We start from the raw sequence: 23,084 nt of genomic DNA on the forward strand, positions 1-23,084 counted from the left end.
TGTGATTGTAACCAAATTAAAATAGTTAAATTAAGTAAATTAATTCAAATATTTTTCATCTTCACATTCATGACTAATACATCTCTTACCTAAAAATAAAACTATATTCATGAACAAAACCACAGAACAATTCAGCAGCAATAGCATATATGATTTTTTTAGTGCGATTCTTCCACAATGAGTTAAATAGTTAAAGCAGTGTACTGTTGTATTTGTTGTAAATGACTAAAAAATGTATTATATATTTGTAAAAGTAGTGTATTGCATATTCCCACAGATTATTTTAACACAGCAAGAACTAAAAAAAATCATCACTTAAGTATTTTCCTTGTAAGTACAGATGGAGCTAAACTATAGCTATGTTGAATGCAATTTAAAAAACTGAAACTGCATAGCTGGTACAGTTATAATAGTGTTTCTTACAAATAGTACAAACAATTAAATTGTAGCACCAGTAGCACAACGCAACACCCTGACCATGACCAGTGAAGGATGCCTGCCCCACCACCCCCGACTAGACAGGCAAGCTGTAACTGCAGTATTTAGGTGTCTTACCTTATAGCGTCCCAGGAAGGGATGCCGACCCCCAGTTATGAACATATCCTCATCGCGATCCAACATGCAGCGTACAGGTCTTCCTGTTCTGGTAATGGATCAGACCACGATAACAATACATGCAGGATCATTAGACTCTGCACCTCCAACTTTGCACTGGTACTTCGGTGGCTCACAGATGTCCAGTTATAATCCATAATTCAGAAATAAGTTACAGAAAATAAATAATTTTATAATAAATATATTTCCTGTGTCCAGGCCAGACTGATAATACAAGAACAGTATCAATAAATATGGAAAAATGTATACAAATCCTATAAAAAATATGCTATGTTATATATGGAAACTGTATTTTATTTATATACTGTAAATTTGGAAAGAAAAAATGCAACATAAATGGAGCAAGGGACACACATTTTGAAATGCTTGTTTTGGCCCCACTAGGAGTGCACTGCTGATAGAGATTATGTGGAGGCTTCATGGTTGTGTTGTTCTTCTTACTTGTGGGCTGCTATGGCCACCACCGTCGACAGAAGAGTGCTCCTGGTATCCTTTCCCCCAAAACCACCTCCCATCCTCTTCACCCTGCAGACGATCCTGTTGGAGGGAACTCCCAAGGCCTTGGCAACAAGTTCCTGAAATCCACAAACACCGAAACAGACAATAACATCAGAAAATGTAGAATCCGTGCAACAGCCTGTTACAGTCCTGATATAGATTAAAGTCACTGTCTGGACTGCAGGGCTCAATCTATGCTCTAAGTAGAGATATTTTATCGGAAGAGCCCTTTTAAATTAACAACTGGCAATACCAAATTGTGCGTATATGAGGGGAAAAAAAAATCTTCCAAAATAAAATAAATTAGATCAAAAACATATTCTACAAACTTCAACAATGAAGCAGATGTCTGGGAAACTGCTGCCATAGTTACAGGCTGATTGAGTAACCATGAATTGATGTTGCAATCATTTGTAGAGGCTGCAAAAATGTTCTGTGATAAAATAATAAATTCTTAATAAAGTGCATAACTGCATGGAACATCAGACCCAGGGTCCCAGCCTGGCCAAAAATCAGTGCCACTTGGCCAAACATATGCATGAAGGAAAACCCCTCAAAAAGTAGTTTTAAAGGACAAACGTACATGCTCTGCTTCCCGCTCTCATTCGCTGCTGCCCACCCCCCCAATGAACAATATGAGATCACACCCCACCTCAATAATTCTGTATCAGACAACCTTGCCTATGCACATTTCTGAGGGAAACGCATAGAATGATAAGTATTGTAATTTCAAAGTTTATCTGGATGGATTCCTTCTCTTTAACTTTGATCGTCTTCTTAAATTTGTATACTGACCTGCGTCTTTGATGCAGACTGTGTAGACACGAATAGCTCCATTTCTCCATCCTCACTCTTGGGAACAGCCAGAGAGCAGTGTGTTTCCATGTAGAAGTGTTCTTGTCCTCCTATGTGCATCTCTCCTGTGGGCACATTATATTAGATACGTAAGGTGTTAACAGTGAGATGAAGAATTCTTCGGATTGCAATTTTTGGAACATACTAAATATTTAAATTGATATGTAAAGCTATGTATAATACATGACTCTTGGATACAGTTATATCAGACCCCACTGTTTCCCTCAGACAAATGTATGGTCAATATCACAAATTGAAGGAGTCTTTCAAAATGCGTCCAATTGGTGCATTTTCAAGCTGTGAGCTGAGACAGTTAACTTTGCATTTAAAAACTGCTATGAAAATGAAAAAGCCTAGTTATCAAGATTGACCTTTCCTGCTTCCATGTAAGAAGTGATTTTAATGTTTGTATGCATACAAACCTACAATGGTGATAAAACAAGAACAAAACAGTTTCTTGTTTGTCCTGAACCATTAGATTAGCAAAGATTTGGGCAAGAAACAAGGCACTGTTCTGGCAGCACATTTTGAAGTGCAAGAGTGTGTGACTTCTGCTTGTACAGGTCACTGAAGTAGAGTTTGAATAGCAAATTGACTGTTTCAAGTTTGTATGTATGTTTGATTAAATAGTGGATCTAAGTTAAACACTTTTTGTTTGGTGGGGAGAAGTTTATACCCTCTATTATGTGATCTGATTCTTTGAATCCTTGGCTCGGGTTTCCACGCTCCAACTTTCGGATTGGCTCATAAAATGATTGACTTGCAATTGCATCCTATGTAAAAAAAAAATATATAGATTTAAAGAGAACTCTAGGCATTCCAATCAAGTTATTATATTATCATTCATGAAATATGTAAAACATGTTTAAAATGAGAAGGTCTGTTGAGTCCAGTTCAATTTTCACAGTGATGGTTGGTGATGCAGAAAACAGAAAAAAGGTTATTACTACTATACTATTATTATAATGTAATTATTTGCTTATTTCACAACAATTTGCCACTATCTCCCTCTATTGCACTTTTCTTTTCAACACTCCTGTCAATATAACAGTAATGTAATAACATATGATCCAAAACAATAATTTATAATCTTTACAGTGGCTCTAAAAAGTATTCACCCCCCTTGGACTTTTCCACGTTTCATTGTATTACAACATGAAATCAGAATGGATTTAATCAGGAGTTTTTGTTCAACAAAACTGTTCAACACAGAAAATGTCCATAATGTCAAAGTGAAAAATATAATCTGCAAATTGTTCTAAATGAATTACAAGTATGCAGTAGGCTTAACAAACAATTCAGGTAGAGACACGTAAAAATAAACAAAAATAATATATATTAGAGTAAAACAAGAAAAAGGCACGATCACAGAAGAAATCACTGTATCATTCAAATAATTAAAAGTACTAATAAAATCAAAATCAAATACTGAGTACAATAATAAAAGGATTACAAATGTTAGGAATGGTTCAAAAGGACAAATAGGCTTTATCGCAAGCATTATTAGAAAATCACCATTGTGTTTTCCTTATCCTTTATTTGAAGGAGAGACTGTGTGGACAAACTCTGGCTACAAGGACTTAAAACACTTGTCAGAGAGACCAGAAAAACATGGAAGTATTTAAAGGGACATCCACAATCCAGAATGAGTGTAGATTGCATGTGTCAAGTGTACAGGGAGGACATTAAAGTGCATTTGTTGTTGTGCAGGCAGACAACAGACATGTATACAAAATGAAGTCAGCTATCGGTGAGTGTTATTTTGAATTAATTACAATACAGCTACAGTATTAGCTGTAGAAGAATCGGGGGAGCATGTGTCTGTATTACAGTTGTGGAGATATTTGTTTTGACACATTTATTTGTATACTATGTTATATTTGTATTGGTATTTTTGTGTTATATGGGTTGTGATATAATTGTTATTTATAGCATTGCAGCTTTATTAATTAGAATGTACCTTAAATCTACCACAATGTATTATTTTTATATATATACAAGGCGCCTGGGCACATTATTTACAATTGATTGTGTTTAGTTTTTTTAATATAGTGTAACATAATTTGTATTTCTTTTACAAAGAATCACATTCTGGCAAATAACAATGTATTGTTATTTATTATTCTCAGGATTATTAGTGCTAAAAAATGGCACTAACTCGAAAACTGAATTGTATCATTGACCGTACCATGATGTCATCTTCACTCAGTGACCACTTACCTTTTGTTGTACGTTTTTGTGGGAAATGTAATGACTGGGGTGCAAATATACACTATGTTACAGGTATTCATAGGTTTTTCGTGCCCCACCAGTTCATAAACCCACCAGCCACCACTGTAGTGCATATATATAATATGTACAATGCGAATGCTGTGAACATCAATGCATTCATAATCATCAAATGGACCTCATGTGTAGCTTTTGGGAACCAAACCGCACCATTCCAGCAGGCTGATTGGTTTTGATTTTGTCCCATCAATGCACTGATCAGTCAGATCAGGTGCACTCTTGCAAGTGGCATGTGCACCTTTTCAAATCTAAAGCTTATTAAGATTGAATCCCTTCACTCAGCGATGACTGAGCAACGACTGAATGGACTGGTGACAATATCTATTGAGCTCAACAACTGGATTTAACAGAGACTGTACACGCCTTTACAGGGAGAAAGCCAGGTGGGTCAACTTTCATTAGTGGTAAGAATATACGTTTGCTTTCTTGCTGTCTAGTAAATGTTTTTGGGGGAGTTAGGTACCTCTGTGCAAATTAGAATGATGTTATCTATATTTTGCATATGCAGATATGGATTGAATCCAGCTTATGTGTCATAGAGTCAAAGACATGATTGTGTCATGGGGGTGAATTGTGCTGTTGCACGGGGCGCAAATATGTCCGGGGCTGGGGCTAGATGCATCTTTTGTGAATGCAATAAATGTTATGGTTTAGCTGTATCATGTGCTGTGGTTCCCAGTGTAAAATGCCATCAGTGAGACGAACCTGGATTGTGATGATTGGCTTCAGTTTTTTATAACTGATCTTCACAGCTCTCGCTGCCCTTTGAGCATGGGCCTTAGTGTCAGCAACAATTGCCCCGATAATGTGACCAACACATGTGACCTACAGGAAAACAGGAATGAAACAACATGTAATGAACATATCTGCTACTCATGTGCTAAGCTGACATACATTGACGGCAGTGCTCTCCAACTCTTGGCTCAAGTAATTGGTGTTGGGACTGTTGCTCACTGGTGCTACTTCACTCTCCCCCAGTCGGACTGGTGAGTCCTAGCATACGTAAAGGCCACTCCATAATTTTACACAATGTTCTGCAATTGAGTTCCAGAATGGAGCGGACGGGTGATGAGCTGCTGTTGAAGTGGTGGTAGAAATCTGGGCTATGTAATCAACTCATATTACAGCCAGTTTGAAATTTGAATACAACCCAAGGAAACAAACCTGTTGAATTTCTCTAAACAAAACACCTATTGGATTCAGCTTCTCTGTTAATCACACTCTTGCAGAATGATGGAGAAAGCTTACATTGTCTTTGGCAAAGATTGTTTCGTCATAAACTATTGCGCCAGTGATGTTGCTGCCAGGGATGTCTTCAGCTGACAGGAAGCTAACTACTCCAGGCACCACCATGGCTTGTTTGGTGTCTATGGAGCTACCGCAAAAAGACAGAGTAGAACAGAATTGTCAGACATGAGGTTCTGATGGGTACACTTCTTGTAGCATGCTTCTGCAATGCTAAATTTAGATTCAAATGATTAACAAACATAGTTTTTATTATTGATATTTTTATTGGAACAATTTTCTATCAGTGTCAGGTTTTGTAAGAAAAATAATTAGAAAGTATAAGTATAAAGCATGGTGGCCAACTTCTAGTTCAAAGGGACCCCTGACTCAGGTCCTTGACTGAATAAAATAACTGACATACAAACAAACATGAAAACACTCTTACAGGATTTCTGCATGTGCTTTTGTGCTCGTCACCAGGGCCAGATAGAGCTCATTTTCATATCTGGGAATGTCATCGCAGTACACAGCTTCCCCGGTGGCCTGCTTCAAGGCTGACAGATGCATTAATGGCCGACCAACAACATCCTGCTTCAGCTGGCCTTTTGGAATGTCCTGGACGGGAAACACAAAAGGAGTGACCATTTACTCACAACACAATAGCAACAGACATACATTGACACACATTACAATACACATTATCAGTGTGTAAGTGTGTATAAGTCATTCCCTTCAGATTTCCATTTCAGTAAAGTGGCTGGTGGCAAATCAATATTATGTAGTTTGTTTCAGTGCCCTTTCACACCTAACTTGTTGATAAAAATCTAATTAAAAATGTGCTTTGCAAATTAACTAAAATGCTGCAGTTTTGCCTTGATTTTCTTTACACCTGAAAGTCTCATGTGAACTGGATTTTTTCCTCCAAGCAAGTTCAAGCTTGCCTTTGCTACTGAACTTACACCAGCATGCGTAGGCATTTTCAAAGGCATCTGATGGCCTGCACCCAAAAGATATATCAAAAGCATCAGTGAAATACAGCAAAGGAAAATCAGTACCTGGAAAAGTTGAACACTGGAAGGGAAATCTTTGTGAAACAGCTCTGTGGCGCTGGCGTAATCGGCACGTATATCTTCAGCGTGAATGCCCTAGAGAGCAAGAAGAACAAGACAGATACAGAGGTTGACAGATGTCATCTGCAAAGTGTGATTCACTGACACACAAAATAGAAACAGAGCAGCTTTCTTGAGTTTTAGATTCTACTACACTGCTGGGTCACTGAAAAGGGCAGCTACACAATTTCAGGATTATTAAGAAGAAAAATATACATTTTCTTGACAGGTACTGATTTGTTTGTGTCTAGCAGACACTTACAGAACCCCTCAGGGCAGCCCTACACTCTTTTCTGCCACAAAATCTCCAGGGTAATTATCAATTTTATATAATCAAATATTGGCTTAATTGCCCTAAATATACCACTGTTTCAAACCTATTAATCATACATGGATGTATGTCTTTCTCTCTCATCCTCACTTGAGCCTTGAGATCCTGGGCCACCTTGCGCTTGACAGTGAGGTAGAATTTAAAGAAGAGACTAAGGGCCAGCGTGCGTCTGTAGGGCACCAGGCCTCCCGGGGCTGAGGGGTCTAGGTCCATCTCCTTAGCCAGAGAGGAGCAGGCCTTCTGCAGCAGCGCCTCATCCCACTCCCTGGACAAAGACATCAACAGCTCTTTCATTCACAGCACAGTATTAGCCGTACCAGCAGTTAGTGTTTAATAAGCCTCTGTACTCCAATATGGGAATGAATGCCATCATTAGTTAAAAATTGTTAGTATGAGAGCATGTTCATTCACACCAGTAGGATGATCAGCACTTTGACATTTAATCTATGGAAATGTAACAAGCAGTCAAGCCTTCTGCAGACATACCCTAATGGGATTCACAGGAGACTATTGTGGATCATATTCACCAGGTATTTACATACAGAGATTCTACAGGAACAGGTTCTACAAGAAGATCCTTGTCTGAAATTGGCTACAGGCTACTCATGAAAAAAACAACCACAGATATTTTCTAACAGTTCTTTAGGCAGAAACAGAAATGCGAGAGCTTTAGATAATCATAGTTTAGGATTAAGGCCTCAGCACAAACAGTAAGAACAGAATAGAAGATTAGTCAGAAGATACCTATTTGTGACATACAATGAAAACATGCTGTAACAAGTTTCAGGGAGACCAACCTGCCTATAAGTTGTTTGCTAGTATTTTGAGCGAGCACAGTGGTTGCGGCCATTCCTCCATAACTCAAATGTAGCTCTTCCACTATAGTGGTGCCCTCTTTAAACACGATGTTCATTCCACAGGTCACAATGGCGATGTCATCCTCTCTGCGTGGGGCCTGCTTGTAGGCCGAGAAATACTGCCCCTGGAGCACAATAATAAGATGTGTTTCATCATCATTTATCAATAGGATCAAAATAATGAAAACGTGGCTATCGAATGAGCTTGACCAGCACAATCCTTTGCTTAGAACATAGGCTGAGCCCCATTAGTTCAGTGCGGGTCTGAATCTGGGTGATGTTATGCACGCCTGTGACCATGCAGCCATATTGGTGGTGTGCAGCTGGCAGAATGCTAGGGTTTGGGTTGACCCGAGCTAGTCAGGCTCTCCTCGGCTTACTGAACAACAGATACTCCTGTAGCTTGTTGGGCACCTTACAATGCATAATAGAGAAATGTATCATTCTCTCCTAAAATATTTTGGTTCGGGTCCTAGAGGACCCATGTTCTGCTGGTATTCCTTCCAATGGATGTCCTAATTGAACCCTTACTTACTTACTGGCAGCACATGTATGGATGGATGGGTGTAAGCTGCCTATTACCGGCCTGTGCACAGGGGGCATGTCTGTGAAGCTGGTTAATGAACCATTTATTGGCAGAGTATAACAGGAACAAATTGATAGTTCCAAACTTGAAGCACAACTTAAAAAAAGGACCTACACAGAGAATTACAAAAATCTGACATGAATATAGTAAATGCCAACATTTTGCATTAAATAATAGAATATTTACTAAATGATTAATTGAAAATGTTGCATATGTAGTCTTTAAGCAGTCTCTCTCTCGTTACATACCTTCCGTGTGTAAGGAATCTCAATAGATAGCAAGACCTCCTCAGGTTTTACGGCTGTTTTTCGATATCCGGTAAAGAACTTGTCATCAATTCTTACAACTCGTTTACCTCCTAGAAAAAAAAATATATACTTTTTAGCAGCTCCCATAATCCCAAACTGACATGAGTGTAATGTCTCAGATCTTTGTTTTGTTCATGTTTTGCTGAGCACCAGCAGCCTCCTGGGAGCAGCTCTCACTACACGTATCAGTAGCATCAACCTGCGGGAAACACACAGCAGAGGGCAGGAGAGGCTCCGTTTATACAGACCTGTGTCTGCTTACCTTTTGACAGCAATGTGAGCAGACAGCTGGCAGCCATAAAGACTGGGTTGAGATCAGAGATTGGACTTGCAGTCATGATATTGCCTCCAACAGCCTGAAAAGAAACCCCACAGCCAGTTAGCAGCAACACAACACTACATTATGTGGCATTTCCTTATACATGTACAGTGGCCCTGAAATGCAAAATGAAAACAAGTGTAATTTTTACAGACAGTGATTTTAAAACACGTTTCTTGTTTTGATTACCCAGTTTTAAAATGACACACTATCAACAATGTCTAGTGTCTATTTCTAAAGGGAAAATGAATGTGGGTGAAGAGTAAATTTAATAATTAGTTGTGAATGCCAAGAATAATAAATTGCCAAGCAGTTTTAACTAGTAAATAGGTTTAAAAATAATATTTTTAAGGTTATGCTTAATTTGAAAAGGTTGTACATTTTAAATGATTCAATAGAAAAAAAAAAAAAAAAAATCATCCAAAACCGCCCTTTGAAATATGAATGTTAATGTTCACATTTAAGGGTTCTTGAAAAAGTGGTCAAACGGATGCTCTTCTACACTGTGCATAGAAACACTGTTTCCATACCTGACTGTGATATAACATGAGCAAAGTCCAGGCACCAGGCTAGCCCCATGATATAATAAAGCAAACAAGCACTACATCAATGTTTCACAGTTTAATAAGGATACAGAGTGTAAAAGTTTCAAATTGGTTATCCTTGACAGTCATAAGTATCCACAAACAAGTGATTCAAGTTAAATGAAAAACAATTTGTAAAATCAATTTTTTAATTTGATCAAATACCCTACTGTAGTTAATTCCTGTGTTTTCCAAAGCAAAGGCAAGGATGGAAGATGCTGTACTGTGCATTACATAATCTGTAGAATCACTTACTGCAACATTTCTGATTTGTTGTCCAGCAAACCACTGGAGTTGCTCCAGCACTGCTTGAAACACTTGGGTCTGGTGGGGGGGCAGCTCAGACATGGCCTTCCTCAGCTCCTCTCTGATCAGGGTCAAGCTGCATGCAGCGCCAAATATAATTCCTACAAAAACAAACCAAACATAATCTTACAATCTTCATATCCTGGAGATGCTTAAAGATTTTTATTGTACCCTTTTTAAAGTTAGGGAAAAAAAAGAGTTAGTAGAAAAACAACAACAAAAACAACTGGTTAAAAGTAGTAACCACCTAGACATTTACATCAAGGAAAGACAGTGAGTTTTGAATACAAGTTGTGGTTAGAAATACATTTCTTAATTGTAAAGGCTGTACTGCAGTGCTCTTTAGTTATTAGGTGGTCATATTTAATAGATAAACTCCTAACATATAATGTGAAAAACTGAGTCCCTCATGGAGATCTTGTGTCATCTATTATCCAGTGTAGTTTAGGAAATAGGATGAAAAGGCAATTGTATTTAAAATGACCAGACTGGGACTTAATTTAAACATGAATGATAACTAGCAACCATAAAGTGGTGTTCACTGAGATGTTAGTAATGTTTACTTTCTACTTTCCTGGAAAAGGCAGAACTTGTTATTACCAGGTATGCCGTGGGGAACACTGCACAAAACAAACTAATCACTTGAGTATACAATCCAGATGATTTGCTACAGAGATCATAATTGCACCTATTGGAGAAAGACAGGAATGCCACCAGGAGAGTCAGCTTAATAAAAAAAAAACAAGAACAATCCCAGCAAACCCAAGACAGGTGGCAACGCTGAATGGATATACACTCACCTAAAGGATTATTAGGAACACCTGTTCAATTTCTCATTAATGCAATTATCTAACCAACCAATCACATGGCAGTTGCTTCAATGCATTTAGGGGTGTGGTCCTGGTCAAGACAATCTCCTGAACTCCAAACTGAATGTCTGAATGGGAAAGAAAGGTGATTTAAGCAATTTTGAGCGTGGCATGGTTGTTGGTGCCAGACGGGCCGGTCTGAGTATTTCACAATCTGCTCAGTTACTGGGATTTTCACGCACAACCATTTCTAGGGTTTACAAAGAATGGTGTGAAAAGGGAAAAACATCCAGTATGCGGCAGTCCTGTGGGCGAAAATGCCTTGTTGATGCTAGAGGTCAGAGGAGAATGGGCCGACTGATTCAAGCTGATAGAAGAGCAACTTTGACTGAAATAACCACTCGTTACAACCGAGGTATGCAGCAAAGCATTTGTGAAGCCACAACACGTACAACCTTGAGGCGGATGGGTTACAACAGCAGAAGACCCCACCGGGTACCACTCATCTCCACTACAATTAGGAAAAAGAGGCTACAATTTGCACAAGCTCACCAAAATTGGACAGTTGAAGACTGGAAAAATGTTGCCTGGTCTGATGAGTCTCGATTTCTGTTGAGACATTCAGATGGTAGAGTCAGAATTTGGCGGTGGTGGTGGTGTAATGGTGTGGGGGATGTTTTCTTGGCACACTTTAGGCCCCTTAGTGCCAATTGGGCATTGTTTAAATGCCACGGCCTACCTGTCCATGTCCATCCCTTTATGACCACCATGTACCCATCCTCTGATGGCTACTTCCAGCAGGATAATGCACCATGTCACAAAGGTCGAATCATTTCAAATTGGTTTCTTGAACATGACAATGAGTTCACTGTACTAAACTGGCCCCCACAGTCACCAGATCTCAACCCAATAGAGCATCTTTGGGATGTGGTGGAACGGGAGCTTCGTGCCCTGGATGTGCATCCCACAAATCTCCATCAACTGCAAGATGCTATCCTATCAATATGGGCCAACATTTCTAAAGAATGCTTTCAGCACCTTGTTGAATCAATGCCACGTAGAATTAAGGCAGTTCTGAAGGCAAAAGGGGGTCAAACACAGTATTAGTATGGTGTTCCTAATAATCCTTTAGGTGAGTGTATATTCAGAACAGAAAACTGCCCTTTGCTTCCCAAATTCCCCTGTGTCTCACCTCCTTCAGTGTACTGGACTGTATTGAGTTCAGAGATGTAGCCCGGTGCAAGAATCACAGGATACAACATGTTCTTAAATTTAATTTCAATACCTTAAAAATAGAGGGGGGAGGAATACAAAACATCAGTCTTTTGGAAGCATATAACAAAAACAGTAAAATACTTCTGGCTTAGTTAGCCAACAGTACATTTTTTCATACATGAAAATATTTAAAAATTGTACCATGGTTCGCACAATGCAGCTGTTTGAATAGGCAAACTAATTGTAAACACTATCTATATTGACTGTTATAGTGGCAGTTTATAATGGAAATGACTTAATCAGTATTAGTATGAAATACCCAAAATGCCAGCAAATTAAACAAGCTGTTTCTTTAGGGCATGCAACACAAGAATGATTTGTGAATTAATGAAAAAAGATTCCCTATATACAGTCCCACAGATGCAGTGTTTCAGATAATCCATTCAAGCAGCATATCTGTCCTATTAGTAGACTTTGAACTACCAACAGTTTTTGTTTTTTTAAACAAGGGCACATTTTCTGTACTTTAACTCTGAGGTAGAATGTGTCCTACTTTTATTATTTCTTCAACTGGAAAAAACAAACTCTCGAGAGCTGTAAAAATCTATAAAGACTTATAATCTTAGTTTAATTGTCCAAGAAACACAAACCCACTGCAACTTATTTCCGTAATTGGTTCTAAACCTTTACATTTAAAACAATCCTCCACTATCTTGACAATGATGTGATTAAAATATTTTCTTTAGTTTGGTTCTCCAAATCACTCACCCTGGCAGGTTATTAAAGTTTACAGTGAAAGCAAACGTAAATGAGTGTGAAACAAAAGTCTGGAAACTACACTGTGCATTCAGTATACAGTATACTTCCACAAACAGCTCTGTGAACAGGGGGGGACCTGGAAATGCAAAATGCTGAATATCGGGAGGAAACTAAACAAAAGAAAAAACTAAACTAAACTAAACTGAAGAGATATTACGATTCTCCTTCAGCACATGCACAGATAATTGCCTTACCCACTTCTGTGTTGCCCACCACAAGTTTGGCTGTGGGGTGCTGGGATTTGAGGTCTAGCAGTTCTGTAAGATTACTGGGTTGGATCCACAACACTCGTTCCCCTTTGAACCTCAGCTGCTTGCAGGCCCCCTTGTCCAGTAGCTACACATCCAGAGACACACAGATCTCAATTACAAACTATAAGATGCAAAAATGAAAAAAATATGCACATGTACAGTGCTCCTGGTTCTTTTATGTGAAAAAATAAAATAACAAAAGCCTAATCCTCTTGAATATTTACTTATTGATTATATGTAAGGCAGAGTCTCCAGCTGATTTTGGCCCACCTGAACCCAGGGACGCTGGGCTAACTGTGCACTGTCCTCAGGGACTTTCAGCCAGAATGATAGTAGTATTTGATACCAACTACAACCAAATTACAGGATCCAAATTGCACACCTTTTGGGGATTTTATTGGATGTTTTCCTATTTTAAGAGTCATCACCTTAGCCATACATACATTTGTATTCTGCTGTTGCATACCTGCTGTTTTTTTAATCACTTATTTCAGGAACACAGGGATCCAATGTAGTCTTCTTTATTAAACCAAAACATAAAATATTGATGATATTATGATGTTAGGTTGAAGAAAAATAAAAAAGCTAACTTTTTAAGAAGCTTAGAGTGCTTGGAAGAGTGCATACCAGTAGCTCAGGAGGAAATATAAAGTCTTGTGTTTGGTCCAGAGGTGTGAACTCTGAAGGATCAAATAGCTTCATTGACAAGTCCCCCTACAGTATGGAAAGCAGAGAAGAAGATTTATGTTGACCTGCAGCAGAGATCAATCATTACACACGCATTTGATGGGTCACTCCTAATCAACAGTACCATGGGAACTATGAAATGTTAAATGCTGTCAGACAATAATAAGTTGGATAAGTTGTGCTCAGGCAGGACAAAATGTGCTGATTCCACAGCCCTCCTGTGATGTACACCACAGGCCAAGAGAGTCAGGGTATACAAGGAAGTCGGCCAATCATTCGGCACTGGGAGTCTTGTGAATGTCCTGTACTAACATCGATCTCTTGGTCATTGCTCATGCAGCATCCAGCCTCGTTTCCTCTTCTTCCACAGCAGCCGGCGTCCTACAACAAACCAAAACAGCTTAGCTTCACCAGGTGGCAAAATAAGAAAGTGTTTTGTGTAAAGACAGTGGATAAACCATGCTGAACCCCAATATACCAAACACACTTCAATTAACAATCTGAACATGATCGCTACATTGTGGGCTTTTACTTACTTTGGCAAATGTCTTGTAGCCCTCCAAAATGGGCCTGTACCCGGTGCAGCGACATAAATTACCTGTATGAAATTACACAAAATCGTAATGTTTGTATTTCCTTGTGTGACAATATAATAACTTCTACCAGACTGACTGCTCTAAGGAATATATACAGTATGTACATATGAATCTTCTGCATTCATGAACAGTCCACTACAGTAAAATAGAAATAGTTATAGCAGAACAGCTGTGATACAAACTGGGAAACACTGTTCAGGGCAGACCGGTACCTTGGAAAGCCTCCTCGATCTCCTGCATGGTTGGTTTAGGGTTGTTTCGCAGCAGCGAATACATGGACATGACGATTCCAGGGGTACAGAAGCCACATTGAGAGCCATGAGCCTTGGCTATCCTCTCCTGAAACACAAGTATGTGGTAAGCTATTACGTATTAGGAAATATTGGTGTGTGTTTGGTATTTGATTGATATTAACTTGATATTACTATTCAACGTCTTGCATGGAGTTCATTTGGATGCCACCTAAAAGTCAATGGCAGTTCTATCCTCACCTGAACAGGATGCAGCTTGGTGGTGACGCTGCCAATCCCCTCCACAGTGGTGACAGCGCAGTGGTGCAGGGAACAAATTGGAGCCAGGCAGGCGTTTACAGAGTAGTGACTTGGAAGACATTGTCAAAGACTGGATAAAAAAATGTATTTCACAAGAACATGGTACAGTTTTTGGCCGCTGTACTCGTCTAGAATTGTATAACTACTGTAAAGTACTTTGAGAGATTGTATTATGTATACGAGGTGCTATATGATTACTGTTGATTGTTGAATTGAGTGGTGCAAAAACAAAACACAGCTATCAGTCCGACGCTGTCATTTATCTGTCCCAGGGCGTGAATGTGTCCATGTGTAACACGGGTGTTTTTGGATAAACTTTCTCCTTCTAGCTAGCCTGGTTAATTGGAGCAAGGACCGGCAAAGGGATCAATCATGTCACCTGTAGGTGATTTGCCAGTTGTGTGGATTGATTGTTGGGCTTTAAAAGGCAGACTGTGAATGGGCAGGTGTGGTTGTAAGTGGAGGCACTGGCTGGACTGAGCGAGCAGGGATGTGTGAGCGGATAGACGCGCGATTAAAGGGGACTGAAGTGATCACTGGCACTGGCGCTGGCACTGGCACTGGCACTGGCGCTGGCACTGGCGCTGGCACTGGCGCTGGCACTGCGCGGCTGGGTAAGAGTGATGAGGTCCCCTGCTGCAAGTGTGTAGTTTCTTACGAGTACGATATCTATTTGAAGTCTGGCTGTTTGTGCTGCTGCTCTATTCCTCTGTTTTTATTGCCGGTAATCGCATGTTGAGGAATGTATCGATTTTAAGGAATGACTGTTTTCGTATCACTTGTGTGCAGCTCGGATTAGTGTTTGGGTTCTATTGCTAATAAAAGCCACGCATTACAGTTTGGTGTTGCAGATTAATTGAGGGTTTTTCTTGTACTTTATTTCCTCTGGTTCTAATGAGGACTATTTAAATGAGTTTTTTTTTTTAGGTTTCGGTTGTCTATAAGGGTATCCACTGCACTGGCACTTGAATCCTCATGCGGTTATTTATGAAACCCTTGATGTTGGGCTGCCCCACAGCGTATTGTTTTTAAAACCCAATTTTAATTCCTTTCCCATGAAGACCCCAATTAAAAGGCATTTGGGTCCTTATTTGTTTGGCGTATATTCCCCAATGGCGTAGTCGGCTACAATATTCATCCACTGTAAAGTGTTGGTGCAGAAAGAGAAACCAAGGCTGCTGCATGTGTATTTTAATTACTGCGTGCACATCAATGTATTCGCCTATATGAAGTTTAATTTATCCACGGCTTCTGCATTGGCAGTAGAGTATTCCCTTCCTAAAGGAGGACACTGCAATTGAATAACGCAGCACAGTCCCAGTTAGATTCGAGAAACGCACCTGAAGGCACTTGTTAATGAAGTGTATCTAACGAGCAGGCCGACCCGGAGGAGGAGAGGTAGACTGTCGGCTGAAGAGGCTGCGCTACACGGAGCAGCGCGCACAGGACTGCATGCACCCCGAGACACGGCAACCCTTTCCTTGTCTTTCTAGTTGGATTGTGTTGTATGGGATCATCCAGCGCGGCCTGCCTGCCTGCCTGCCTGCCTGCCTGCCTGCCTGCCTGCCACTGGAGGGCGCTGGAGTCCCGAATTGCTTCCCTTTTGGACACTTGAATTGGGTTTTTATTTGCTACTTGTAGCTCCTCGCTAACTCGTGGAGTGGGGGTTCTTTTGATGCTTTGGCTCCTAGCCAAGTGGTGGAGCTGATCAATGGCATTTTTAACTCGTGTAATAAACCTTTTGTATAATTTTGCTAAGCCTGTCTAGAACTCGTGTGGTTTATGGTTTGACTGTTCTAAAGTACGAACCCCTGTGTGGAGAGGTAATATTTGAGTTTGGGATTGTTATTTTATTATGGGTCCTAGTGCCTGGCAAGCATTAGGTGGCATAGATCAGCAGACTACACTCACTAGAAGTGCCATACATCTGGATTATACAGTCTGGTGGGGAACCTTGTCCTGTGTCCCATCAATACATTTTTATAAATGGTTGTTGTGTTAATCTGTTATTTCACCTTATTTGTATATGAATCCCTCTATTGGAGGGATAGTAGCTAACCTGCACAAGAAATCTTTACTGCCAAGCTATTTGCTCCCTACTTGTCACATTTGCAAGGCCATGGAGCAGATCTCTCTCCAATAGAGGACCAACACTCGTACAAATAAAATGGCAAAGCTCAGGAGGGTCTGCTAGGCTACAGGGGTTTCTGTCAAATGGCAATCCAGACACTCGAGCTCCCTCAACCCCTACAGCCCTCTCCCAATGGAGCGCCTCCCACTGAGAATCCCATTCATGCTGGCTATGGTAAGGTCCAGATTCCAACCAGTCCTGCCAGAACTATAGGGATTGCTCAGGTCTGGATGGGTAATCGTGTTAAGAAAGGATACATGATCTTGTTCATATGGGGATGGAACGTGGAGACCATCACTGTGCAAGCGCCGCACCCTCCCTCAGCACAGCCCAGCTTGGTTCCTGTCAGGCCCACTGAGGAACAGCTGGGTTAAGGAAGAGGAAAAGGCAGCCAGGTGTGCTTTACAGCACTTGCCTTTGAACTGGTTGGAAAAGAAACCAAAACAGCCCGAGCACCCGAGGCAGAGGTGCTTTACAGGGCTGTGACTACCAAATTAAGCACCAGAATCATTGAAATGACTAAAAAGATTTAAATTGACAGTTAAGTTGCTTAATAAGGAAAGGTTATCTGTTTCTTCTGGTCTTTACTCATTGATCATTCAAAGCCTCCCCAAAGATCCTTAGCTGTGTAGGACCAGGGATGGAGACCTCTAACCTCACCAACTCAATCCCATAATGTCTACAAACATTTATACCTGTTCTTTCTCTTGAGGAGAAAGTAATTCAGTTAAAGTGGTTTAATAAATGAACAACCTGGATAAACCTCACTGAAGCAGGACATGATAACTGACAGACACCGGCTTATGTTCAAGCATACTCAAAGGTAAATGACCTTGACGAAAAGTGCATGCTCATATTAGAAAACTATGACCGTGTTTAAGTAGAACATTTGCAGTTTAATGGCACTATTTTGAATGCCACCCCTGACATGAATCATTGAACTGCATCAGGTACAGCTTTGCAGTACCTGCCAATTCCAAACAGTATCTCCCAAAATTATTCTACAAATTATTGAGGGTTTTGGGGTTCAAGTAGTAGTGGTTAGGGCTCTGGACTTATAACTGGAAGGTTGTGGGTTCAAATCCTGGGTGGGGCATTGCTGTTGTACCCTTGAGCAGTTACTTCACTTAGATTGCTCCAATAAAATGCCCAGCTGTATAAATGGGTACAAATGTAAGTTGCCCTGGATAAGAGCATCAGCTAAATGACAAAAATAATAATAAAAGTACCAAAATACCTCCTTGAATATTATTACTTTTAATTATTATTTTACTGAAGGATACATTTTCTTCTTAGATAAGTCAAAAGGGTCATTTCTGGATCAGCATTTTTTTCCACAATCTGCAAAATAAAAAGGCTACATCAGTAACTATTATTCTATGTTTGCAGTGTTTACAGAAATGCATGACATAAATGAAGGCTGTTATTGTGTTCAAAAATACTGCAGTAAATATAATCAGTACAGAATACAATAAGGATACATGGTAGTACAAATGAGCAAGAAAGTGCAAACATGGTAGAGTACCTCTCCATGAAGGGATTCCTTATTTCTTATTTTTCTAAAAATAAGTAATGTTTACTTATTACTTTCAGATTTTTTTGAAAAATAAGTAATGATGATTTGAATATTTTTCACTGTTACTGTTTTCAGTTTTTCTGCAAAATAAGTTATGCTTATTTTAGCTTTATGCTTAAAACAATATTTAATTAAATAAATAAGTCAGTGATAACACATAAACATGCTTTAAATATTAAAATTATTCAGTGTTTTTATGCTTATGCTTAAAATTCTATATTTACTTATTTTTAATTTCTGATTCGTGGTTTTCGAAAAAGAAGTAATGGTTACTCATTCCTTATTTCAGTTTTTTTGAAAAAAAAAAGTAATGGTTAATTATTTATTATTTCTGTCTCCTGGTTTTCAAAATATAAGTAATGATTACTTATTTTTATGTTTCCCTGTTAGTTACTTTTTCAGTTTTCCTGTTTTTTATTATTATTATTATTATTATTATTATTATTATTATTATTATTATTAAGTTGGCCTATGTATTATATTTTTTTAATTTTTTAATTTCTATTTCTTTTTTTCTTCACAAAATAAGTAATACTAATTTATTTTTTATTTCCGTTACCAAATTTAAGAATAGGACCATTACATACACATCGATACAATAACATATGACAATACGTCTCATTACTTATTATTTATACGAGAATAAAAGGTAATCGACGACATGTAGCAGGAGGGTTCAGAGATCTGTTATGGCTTTGAGCAAGTAAATCTGGCACTCAATAAAGGCAAAGAGGCGCTTCTTTATGGGCTGACAGAGAGAAACACTGGTGTGGTTTTTCAATACATTAGTGATGCTGACTTAATCTTAATTTTCGTTACCTGTTTTAAGAACACTTTTTTTATATATCAATAAAAAGCAACATACAACACATCTCATCACACATTGTTTACTTCAATAGGCTAGTTCAGGCAGCACCCTATATAAGTCAGTGGAAGACGTAGTGATTGATGCAGTGGCGTCATGCCATTGGGGCATGGGGGGCCACCTGCCCCCTCAAATTATTTCCATTGTTAATATTTTTTATGTCAAACCTATGTAGAAACATTTCGATAACCCTCGCCACTCCAGCTACAATATGCAATTTAGCGACAAACCCTTAATCAGAGCATGCGCATCATCGAGTCTGTGGCTGGCACCGCCAGTATTTATCAAGACTGCAAGCTACATCACACACTGAACAACACTTTGATTATTACAAAATGTTCTTCAAAATTCCCTTTGTTTAGGCATTTTAGTTTATCTGGCTTATTCTGTGGCAGTCTGAAGCATATATATTGCGCTGTCTTTGTTTTGTTAAAATTAAGTACCCTATAATGTGTTTTTTAACTGGAAATTTAAATTTGTGTGGTAATGTTCTGTTTTTAATCAGTATGCAAACTGCTGTTTACCACATTTTTATGGTTTCTGTGAATTTGCTACAGAAGTGATTTGAGACCATTACATACTTAGTTATCAAGCTACTTACCATAAATAAATAATTGCAATTATATTAAAATGTGTATTTTACAGTTTCCCAATGTGGGAGCCAATATGTTACAATAAAATGTATTTCTAGTTTCCTTTAAATTAGTCATGTCAGGTTTCTTTCTCCAGAAAATGTATCAAATCGCTGTTTCTGTTATTTAAATAGCCTACATACCTTTTTCCCATTTACGAAAAATAAGAGTTTGTCGCAATCAACATCTGGAGCCATTGCTCTTCTGAGTAGGAAGACCTTCCACTGAACAAGGTATCTCTTGTCTGTGTTTACCCTGGTTTAAAATGTCACTGCTTGCCTTCCAGTCGCAGCTCTGTAATTCATCTATGTTGACTATCATTATTACACAATAGTGAACTGGAGGTTTTCCAGCAAGACTCAATTGTTCACTTTTTAACCTGTTTGTTTTAATGGTTATTGTGACTTATTACACCAGACCATGGATTAGGAGAGTAAACCCAAGTGCAGGTGCACGGAGGGACAAAGGCAAGGTCGGGGTCAAGAGCAGGCATACAGAGTCAAGAAGGGGATCCAGGAGACGCGGTCAATGTCACAAGCAAAAGGTCAGTACACGGGCACAAGTTGAAGGGCAGGAAATCCAAAAGACTGGTCAAACGGGGAAGCAAGGGTCAAAACACAAATAAATAGTATAGGAACTTACTAGGGAATTCTGTGTGTACAGTCCTGCCAGGATTGGCTGCAGTAGGAGAGTAGAAATCATCCAATTTCTTTGTTGACCATTGGACTGGGGATGGTAACCTGAGGATAGGCTGACATTGATGTCGAGGAGTTTGAGAAGGCCGACCAGAGGTGAATTATGGACCCCTGTCAGAAACCACGTCCTCAGGTAGCCCATACACCCTAAACACATACATAAAAGGGCCTCTGCTGTTTCCAATGCAGTGGGCAGGCGCTTCAGGGGAATGAGACGGCACGCCTTGGCAAATCGATCAACCACTACAAACACTGTAGTGTAACCCTGAGAGTTAGGCAGATCAGTAACAAAATCAAATGCGATACATGAAAACGTTTGCCAAATGAGTGACACCATAAGGTGAACTCCAGGGTGCCCCAACATGAATAAGTTGTGGGCGGACCAAGATGGGCACATAAGTGTGTGACGTAGGGCACTCTGGAGGGGCTGAATCAGTGGTACTGGCTTGCCGGAGATGCTCCATGATGTCACATCGGATGGATGCCACGACACAGGTGGGTGACAGAATGGGTGCCGTATGAAGCTGTGTGATGTTGGCATTAAACATTCAGGACAAAGCGTCTGGGGCTCATCGAGCCTGGCATGGATTGAGTCTTTTGGCTGATCTTCTGTATTCCAGGTTTCGGTGGTCTTTGAGGACCCCGAACGGGTGTTTGGCTCCCTTTAGCCAATGTCTCCACTCCTCAAACACCAGTTTGACTGCCAAGAGTTCCCTGTTGCCAATTTCATAATTGCATTCTGCCAGTGTAAGTTTCTTTGAAAAAAGTTGCAAGGATAGAGCTTGGCCAGGAGTCCATTTCTTTGCGAGAGCATTGCTCCAACACTGCCCTCAGAGGCGTCTACCTCGACTATGAAAGGGAGAGAGAGCTCCAGTTATCTCAGGATGGGGGCCGTGGTGAACAATTTCTTCAGCCATTCAAAAGCGGTGGCGGCAGCATTCGTCCATGAGAGCGCAAGCAGCACTTTTGAGCAGGGAGGTGAGAGAAGCAGCTACGGAAGTGTCTAATGAACCAGCGATATAAGTTTGCAAAGCCAGGAAACCTCTGGAGCTCCTTGAGAGTGGCCACTCTGTCATTGCCTTCACCTTGACCTGATCCATCTGTATTCCCTTGGCATCGATGACGTAACCCAAAAAGCCAATGTGCTGACAATGGAAGTCACACTTCTCGGCTTTCACAAACAGCCCATTTTGCAGGAGACGATGGAGGACCTGACGCACATGGGCTACATGTTCAGAGAAGGTCGGGGAGTAAAAGAGGATGTCTCTTTATTTATGTATTTATTTTGCCATTCAATTTTCTTTATAATTTTAAACTTTAAACCTAACTTTTCCAACTTAATAAAATGCCTTGTTGATTCTAGAGGTCACAGGAGAATGGGCCGACTGATTCAAGCTGATAGAAGAGCAACTTTGACTGAAATAACCACTCGTTACAACCGAGGTATGCAGCAAAGCATTTGTGAAGCCACAACACGTACAACCTTGAGGCGGATGGGCTACAACAGCAGAAGACCCCACCGGGTACCACTCATCTCCACTACAAATAGGAAAAAGAGGCTACAATTTGCACAAGCTCACCAAAATTGGACAGTTGAAGACTGGAAAAATGTTGCCTGGTCTGATGAGTCTCGATTTCTGTTGAGACATTCAGATGGTAGAGTCAGAATTTGGCGTAAACAGAATGAGAACATGGATCCATCATGCCTTGTTACCACTGTGCAGGCTGGTGGTGGTGGTGGTGTAATGGTGTGGGGGATGTTTTCTTGGCACACTTTAGGCCCCTTAGTGCCAATTGGGCATCGTTTAAATGCCACGGCCTACCTGAGCATTGTTTCTGACCATGTCCATCCCTTTATGACCACCATGTACCCATCCTCTGATGGCTACTTCCAGCAGGATAATGCACCATGTCACAAAGGTCGAATCATTTCAAATTGGTTTCTTGAACATGACAATGAGTTCACTGTACTAAACTGGCCCCCACAGTCACCAGATCTCAACCCAATAGAGCATCTTTGGGATGTGGTGGAACGGGAGCTTCGTGCCCTGGATGTGCATCCCACAAATCTCCATCAACTGCAAGATGCTATCCTATCAATATGGGCCAACATTTCTAAAGAATGCTTTCAGCACCTTGTTGAATCAATGCCACGTAGAATTAAGGCAGTTCTGAAGGCGAAAGGGGGTCAAACACAGTATTAGTATGGTGTTCCTAATAATCCTTTAGGTGAGTGTACGTCCTCATTAAAGAGTATTGAAATTGTCTGTTTTTGGATGCGCTCTTGAAATCGGCACAAGGTGGCGACAACACAACTGAAGAGCCTCCTTTCGCTTTTCAAAAAACGCGGGCGGATGTAGTTGTTGCTTTTGG

General features: G+C 40.0%; 1 protein-coding gene across 1 annotated transcript in view; it reads right to left on the reverse strand.

Moving 5' to 3' along the window:
• LOC136717366 (xanthine dehydrogenase/oxidase-like) overlaps positions 1 to 20,249 on the reverse strand; it is a 42,269-nt gene extending 22,020 nt beyond the window's left edge. Inside the window, exons 1-23 of the mRNA XM_066695016.1 lie at positions 20,160 to 20,249; positions 18,227 to 18,284; positions 17,201 to 17,297; positions 14,753 to 14,861; positions 14,474 to 14,600; positions 14,202 to 14,263; positions 13,978 to 14,046; positions 13,606 to 13,692; positions 12,922 to 13,063; positions 11,886 to 11,978; positions 9,834 to 9,985; positions 8,938 to 9,031; positions 8,616 to 8,725; positions 7,722 to 7,906; positions 7,015 to 7,189; positions 6,540 to 6,629; positions 5,930 to 6,099; positions 5,506 to 5,632; positions 4,963 to 5,082; positions 2,645 to 2,741; positions 1,909 to 2,033; positions 1,057 to 1,190; positions 556 to 643 (exon numbers count right to left, since the gene is read on the reverse strand). Coding sequence (XP_066551113.1) covers positions 556 to 643; positions 1,057 to 1,190; positions 1,909 to 2,033; positions 2,645 to 2,741; positions 4,963 to 5,082; positions 5,506 to 5,632; positions 5,930 to 6,099; positions 6,540 to 6,629; positions 7,015 to 7,189; positions 7,722 to 7,906; positions 8,616 to 8,725; positions 8,938 to 9,031; positions 9,834 to 9,985; positions 11,886 to 11,978; positions 12,922 to 13,063; positions 13,606 to 13,692; positions 13,978 to 14,046; positions 14,202 to 14,263; positions 14,474 to 14,600; positions 14,753 to 14,861; positions 17,201 to 17,297; positions 18,227 to 18,284; positions 20,160 to 20,213 — 2,565 coding nt within the window. The 5' untranslated portion in view covers positions 20,214 to 20,249. The remainder of the gene's footprint in view (positions 1 to 555; positions 644 to 1,056; positions 1,191 to 1,908; positions 2,034 to 2,644; positions 2,742 to 4,962; positions 5,083 to 5,505; positions 5,633 to 5,929; positions 6,100 to 6,539; positions 6,630 to 7,014; positions 7,190 to 7,721; positions 7,907 to 8,615; positions 8,726 to 8,937; positions 9,032 to 9,833; positions 9,986 to 11,885; positions 11,979 to 12,921; positions 13,064 to 13,605; positions 13,693 to 13,977; positions 14,047 to 14,201; positions 14,264 to 14,473; positions 14,601 to 14,752; positions 14,862 to 17,200; positions 17,298 to 18,226; positions 18,285 to 20,159) is intronic.
• Positions 20,250 to 23,084: the final 2,835 nt, after the last annotated feature.

This window comes from Amia ocellicauda, chromosome 1 (genome assembly GCF_036373705.1).
Source record: "Amia ocellicauda isolate fAmiCal2 chromosome 1, fAmiCal2.hap1, whole genome shotgun sequence".
In the NCBI taxonomy this organism is placed as follows: domain Eukaryota; kingdom Metazoa; phylum Chordata; class Actinopteri; order Amiiformes; family Amiidae; genus Amia; species Amia ocellicauda.